This window comes from Centruroides sculpturatus, unplaced genomic scaffold (assembly GCF_000671375.1).
Source record: "Centruroides sculpturatus isolate CEXI.00-Female unplaced genomic scaffold, Cexi_2.0 scaffold2218, whole genome shotgun sequence".
Lineage (NCBI taxonomy): Eukaryota > Metazoa > Arthropoda > Arachnida > Scorpiones > Buthidae > Centruroides > Centruroides sculpturatus.
The window spans coordinates 30,412-37,313 of record NW_019386371.1 but is presented as its reverse complement, the minus strand read 5'-3'; the positions used below and the strand labels follow the sequence as shown (position 1 = coordinate 37,313).

General features: G+C 28.1%; 1 protein-coding gene across 1 annotated transcript; it reads left to right on the top strand.

The window, feature by feature from the left end:
• The first annotated feature begins 3,663 nt into the window (after positions 1-3,663).
• On the top strand, positions 3,664-6,116 carry LOC111614708. The gene is made up of 5 exons (XM_023356075.1): positions 3,664-3,808; positions 4,145-4,274; positions 4,344-4,489; positions 4,575-4,704; positions 4,772-6,116. Exons 1-5 carry the CDS (start codon positions 3,763-3,765, stop codon positions 5,010-5,012), a joined length of 693 nt encoding a protein of 230 aa, XP_023211843.1. The 5' UTR covers positions 3,664-3,762; the 3' UTR covers positions 5,013-6,116.
• Positions 6,117-6,902: the final 786 nt, after the last annotated feature.

Genomic DNA, 6,902 nt, shown 5'->3' with positions numbered 1-6,902 from the left:
GTAAAGGATCAAAATATTTATAAAGTTTTAAAAAGCTAGCAAAGGCTCTTGCACGACTTCCCCTATACTTGAACAGGATATTAAGGGTGTCTTTAGAAGGTATAATTTTCAATTATGCTAGGATCATGGGCATTCGCAAAAGGGCCAAACGGTGGCTCTTGTTCCTCCCAGGAATCGAGTAAAAAATTCCACAAATTACAATCGTAACAGTGATTGAAATATGTAACCTTACATTCGCGACCATGGGACGCTTTGTCCGTCTTTTTATTTCTATAATCTAATCATAAAAACTTTTAAAAGTTAAATATTTAAATAATAATTTATTGGTGTAATTATTTGTCTCCAAGCTTTACACCCCTGAAAAATTTTCTTTGGATGCTCATAATTAAGATACAAAATTTACGTAATAAGAAAAAGTTAAAAGAAGACATTTTGTTGAATGATGATAAAATCTTCATTTTTAAAAAATATTAATATTTAAGTTTAAAACACTATGATATCAGCTCAAAGTTAAAATTATGTGTAGGGCGATCTGTTATGAGATGTTATTAAAAATAACTTTTATATCATTATTAATTATTTAAAAAGTAGTAAAATTACAAAAAATCTTTTTAAAAAATTTGTACAAAGGGCTTCATCACATTTTAATTTAAAACAAATATTTTAAGGAATCATAAAATGTTTCACAGACTTTCACACAAGTTTGACAAAATGTTTGTCAAACTTTCACAGACAAAAGGTAAATAAAACTTAATTTTGAGAGTAGAGATAAGTTTTTAAAAATATTGTAAATATAAATAACGAGTAAAATTTTCAATAAGTTAAATCCCACTCGAAATACTACACATGATCCCCACTTCCCCACTCTTTTGACTTCCTTGCTCCAAAATTTAATAGCATCAATGCCCTTACATTATACAAGTTATCACGCCAAATTTCATTTCCTACTCTGTATCCCATGATAACATATTAAACGAAATAGACTCCAACACACGAATTTTTTTCTTTTGGGTTTTGCTTTTTTATAGTTCAGGGATTTTAAACACAATCGAGATTTGTAAAACACCCGGAGGGTCAAATTTGACACGATTACAATACTCTCCTGCGTTATGTTGTAACAACCGGGAAAGTATAATTGTAAATAACATCAACAGAATGGCGAAAAAGTTCTACGACTATTTCTGGCCAAAAATTTGTGTAAATCATTTGATTTAAAGCTATATTAATTTAGCATTGCTCCAATATATTATCTAGAATGTATTTCATTTGTGTTTGCCATAAGTTTTGATTATTGTGTTATTAATTCCCTATAAGAAAGTAATTAAAGTCAATGCCTTTTCAGAGCAGATGACACTTTAGTATTTTATGTTTCCTTTGATTAAGAGTGAAGGCTTTATTTGCCAGCAAAGATATTTATCAATGCTGTGTTTTGAATACCTTAATTTAACTTCCTTTATTTTTTAAACATATATTAATGCATTTTGAAGGTACAACAGAATTCCTGCATTGAAATAAAAAAAAAACATTGTAAACTTAGCTAGAGAAAATAAATCTTATTTCTTTCATGGTCAAAATAATTCTTTTTCTTGCAGTTATGCATACAAATACTGAGTTAGAGGCAATATTATCCCGATTTAAGCGCGATTAAGTCGATATTTACAGTGAATTTTTATATTTAAGTATATATTATACATAAGATTCGAGTTCAAACTCAATTTGATTGTTACCATACCCACTCTCGGTATGGTAATTCGGTAATTTCTAGGCCACTGACATCAAACCAACTTGCTATGATGGTTGCATCATAGCAAGTTGGCTTGTCAACTATTTTCTGTTTTCTGTGGCAGTTTTACAAAATATATCTAAGCATACAAAGCTCAAGATTGTTTATTTTTTCCTCTGTTTTTTTGTTTTTATATAGAAAACTCTTTATGATTTGGTAAGTAAAGACATTTAAGGTAGTTAAAAATTTTGTTTAATAAATATTTATTATATAAGTTGTTATAATGAGAAAAATGTTATGTATTTCTTGGATTTTATACATGATGGATATTGTATATGTCACTTACATATTAAGACTGTTATTTAATTTTTTATCATCAAGGATCAAATTACTATCAATCTCTATACTGTAATGAAGATCGTAATTTTTCTGTAAAATGTTTACTGTATTTTTCTCTCTATTTTAAATTTTAATTATTATTAGAGAGGTTTCTGTCGTCGTATTCAGCCCAAAACGTAAACGGCGGACAGTCCAGCGCCGCAATCCGGCAAGTCTGGAAGGTTGACAATGGCGTTCGCTACGTCTAGCATGGCGAGTAGACGATCGGCTTAAACTTTTTCATTTTTTTGTGTTTGAGGTTAAAATGATGACGTATTTTATAAAAATAATGATTATTTAAGCATTTATGAATAATATTGTAAAGAAACAGACGATTTTAATCCAGAAATTATTTAATTATTCAATTTTTTTGCAAGTGATGTGAAGTGACTATAGAATTTACATATATTTGTCTTCGTAATAACTTATAATTCTGTAGAAGTAGGTTTGTTCTTTCACAGCATCTTCTATCATCAAGAAAATAACACGTCAGTGAATTTTCTAAAATTAATTCCCCGAGCTGCTTTCGGATTTATATAAGCCACTACGTTCCTCAACAAAAGTATGAGGTAGTCCTATTGTCCTATAGTACGGTAGGAGACACGACGCTAATTAAAAATAATTATTAAGTATTACTAAACATCCTATAAATAATTTAAAATAGTTTAATTTGTTTATTTACCTTCGCTGGTAAATTTCGTCGTTGTTAAACGTTTCCGCCATTTTTCAATGATATCCCATGATTTAGTGCGTGACGTGAACGTATGGCGAAACGTGTTTTACTTGGAGTTTAAACGTCAAACGTGTACTTCTGCTAGTCGTAAAAGGATCCCTAGAATGATTGGCTGACACTTTAATCGCTTTGTCATCCGGCCGATCTTCTCTATTTTTTTGTTAGTTTTAAAACTTTCCTACAAAGGTTTGCAAAAGAAACTGGTTTGATTTAGTGAGATACGTCAATGCAACACTTAGGCGATCTGTCAAAGGGAAGGGTGGCTCCGAAATACTTTCTATAGGAAATTAGCCCTTATTTAGGTAGTAGAAACGTGAGAAAATCCGGAAAATACATGACTAACCCAGGCTCAAACTCTCAACCATCAGTGTTCAGTGTATATATACTCGATCACCGGACGAAAAAGAAACTGAATATATACATTTAATATTATAACATTATATAACTGTATGTATATATACAGTATATAATTTATAAATATATATGTAAATTATATATATATATATATATAAGTATAATGTATACTTATTACATATATATGTATAAGTATTATGTATACTTATTACTTATCATTACATTATACTTATAGATAATAATATATAAGTATAATGTAATGATAATCATTTTTTTTTTAAATCTCAAACGCGTAATAAATAAGATAAACGGCGATTTTTTAAGTTAATAAATTACTCAGACAGACTTATTTGTTATTTAATATTACCTTGAACAGTCATTACTTTGACAACTCATAGTTGTTAGGAATTAACATCTGAATAAAACATGTAGACGTATGATTTATTTAATGACAAAAAACATTGTATTTACACTTTGTACTTAACGAGTTGAAAGAAAACTTTCTGTTCAGTGATTACGACAATACCTTCTCTAACGTTGCTTGAAGTTACATCTGTGGAGTTTGGAGTTTAAAATGAAGATATTTATATTTATATTACTTGGAATTTTCTTATCAGTAGGTAAGTATCTCGTTTATATATATATATACATATATTCATATTTAATACATTTATAAACTCGTTCAATATATTTAAGAATTTAAGACACGTTTTCCTTGAAGTAAAGTGTATTAAATTATGTTGCTTTTTTATATTCTTCATTACTTTCCGAGGTCTCAATCGCTCGTTAGATTGATATTTAAATATTTTTACATAAATTTATATAATATTTATGTAATTATGAATTTTATTCATCAGCATAAAATATAATTAAATAAATTTTTATGTTTGTGCCAATAGTTTATGTGTACTAAATTTATTTTGTTGGTAATTATTGCATTATTATTTATATTAAAGGAACAAAAAGTCCGAATAACAGATGCGAAATAGAAATTATAGGAAATTGTGTGCTGCAAATAAGTCAATTTGCTAGAGAATTCGGTAACATTTTTCCTGGTAATGAAATAGAGTTGACTAGACAATGCCAGTAAGACTTTTTTAAAAATTATTTACGCATAATTATTCAGAAATTTTACGCGCTTTCAAATTTATATAGAATATTTCAAGAGGTGAGGAGTTGCATATACAATTATAGCCGTAAATGCGTGACTTCTACAGATAAAGCAATCCATCACTTCAGTTACAATAGAACCGCAGAGAAAATGAAAGAGTTTTGCAATCCAAGTAAACAGCTTTACAAAGGTAAGAAATTCTATGTAATTTTTACTAAACAAAATAATATTATTTAAATTTATAAGAATAGCAATAAAAATAACTATATTTTTAGATTATTTGGAAAAAGCTTCGTGTATAAAACAAAATTACAGGGATGTAACGTCGTGTTTCAAAGATAATTTATCATCCTTACTTCTTATATTTCAAGATTATTCTAAAGACAAGGCAGAAATATTTTGCTGGTAAGTGTAGATGTACTATAAATTTTCATTTATACATTTTTTAATTTAATTTAATTTTGTTTTAAAGTGCTTTGAATAATTTAAGAAGATGTATCTTAACTCTGTACGAAAGTAAATGCGGCGCCAAAGTTACACCTTTGATGAAGTTGCAGATAGAATTCCTTTATTCAGAATGGATTATCGAAATGTGTAATCCATATTTTCATTTGAAAGACGATTGTATGCTTAAATCCGATGAAATTAATTTGAGTGAAATAAGCAGTTTTGAATATCTCAAAAAATACTTTGTTCCTGTTTCTAAATCTTAAAAACTACTTGATGATTTAATTGTTTACACAGTAGACACTCGTTAATTCGAACTCAGAGGGACGGTCTAAATAGTTCGAATAAACAAGAGGCGGAACAACCGAGTTCGAATTAAGAGGAGATTCGAATTATCTGAGTTCGAATTAACGAGAGTCTACTATATTATCTAAAATATATTAATATTTTTATATAGTTTCTTTAATATTAATAAACACTGATAAAAATCAGTATGCAATGTACTAAATAATAGTATACTTCTTATATTTCAAGCATGCTGTTCCTAGCTGCAAAACATTTGTTTGAAAATATGTTTTGTGCAAGTCATAGACTATAAACAACAAAATAGTGTTGTTTTAACGAGCTAGTAATATTTGTATATTCAATTAAATTTATGCTTTTCATAAAAATCTAAATAATTAAGACTTTTTTAAATAAATACGTAAGGAAAAGAAAACATCCATTTTTAATATTTGTAATGGTAATCTTAATAACAATCTATAGAAAAACGTGAAACTTTCTTTTAACTTTGCCAATATTTATATAGTGATCTCAATAGATCATTTCTGAAAATTATGAATAATGTAGAATAGTGATATGCAGTGAAAACTGTAACAACGGACACTGGCGGAAACATAAAAAATGTCCGTCGTTTGAAGGTCATTTTGTATACATTTTCATTAAAAACGAAAATTTCCTGAAAAATGGCAACTGTTTCGAAACAGCTGTTGTTGAGAGGTGGCCCTTATTAGAGGTTCTGTTGTAATATATATAAATTTTCAGTTATTATTAATTGTAAACTTTATGTTTAAAAAAAATTTGCAACAATGTTTTAAAATTAATTTTTCGTTTAATTCATTCGATAAATAATTTATTACGCATCTTTATTACAGATAATATAAATATATACCGCATTTCTTCGATTTTAACACGCATTCTAATTTCAAAATAGCATTTTATGATTTTCTATAAACGTACAAAAGAAAATTAAATAATCAATTTAATTAAATTTTGTTAATAACAACAAGTTAAAAAAGTCCAGCAACGAGTTACGTAACTTTCTCGGCAACAACATTTAAAATTGCGTGTGGCGCTAATCTGTTATGATAGTTTATTTTAAAAGCTTGTTATATATTTAATTATTATAAAATGGCAAAAAGCTTAATTTTCAGGGTATGTATGGATTTTATAAAAAATTGTAAATGCTAATAACGAGTAAAATCGTCATAAGTCCGGCCCTATTCGAGATATACACGATCCCATTATTTCCCCACCCCTTCGACCTTTAACCACCAAAATTTAATAGAAATGATGTTCATAATGCCCAAACCTTTCCGAAAAATATAAGAAATTTTCGACAAATGGTACAGGAGTTATTAAGCTTTAAAGTGAGTAAACAAAATCTGCCCCCTACACACATCCGCTAACATCCATATACTGTATACAGAAAAAAAATTCCAAATTTTTTGTATTTTTGGATGTTTTAAGGTTCCGAGTCCAAAACTGTAAAAGTCTTGGGGGGTAGTTTTTTTGACTGATCGCCATACTTTACATATATATAGTAAAGTATGGCGATCCGATGAAATTAATTTGAGTGAAATAAGCAGTTTTGACACATACTAACATCTATACATACAGAAATTCCATTTGAATGTTTTTGCATTTAACAGCTGGAAAAGTAAAAACAATGCCGTGAAACATATAATGTTTGACAGCGTTATCTCCATGCTTCTCTAAACATATAATAAGTATTGTTTTAATACTCGTCATAATGTCATATTGAATTTATGTAAGTGTTGTATAACTAAAACAGTCTTTTATTAATGCATAACGCATCATGATTGCTGATTGTTTTGTTGTAACGTGAATTTAAAACTCATATCTACTTCGGACAA

Excerpts from the sequence above, each read along its gene's own strand:
- LOC111614708 (XM_023356075.1), top strand. The coding sequence starts at position 3,763 with ATGAAGATATTTATATTTATATTACTTGGAATTTTCTTATCAGTAG. Across the intron at positions 3,809-4,144 it reads TGGAATTTTCTTATCAGTAG|GAACAAAAAGTCCGAATAAC; the intron begins GTAAGTATCTCG and ends TTTATATTAAAG. Across the intron at positions 4,275-4,343 it reads GAGTTGACTAGACAATGCCA|AATATTTCAAGAGGTGAGGA; the intron begins GTAAGACTTTTT and ends AAATTTATATAG.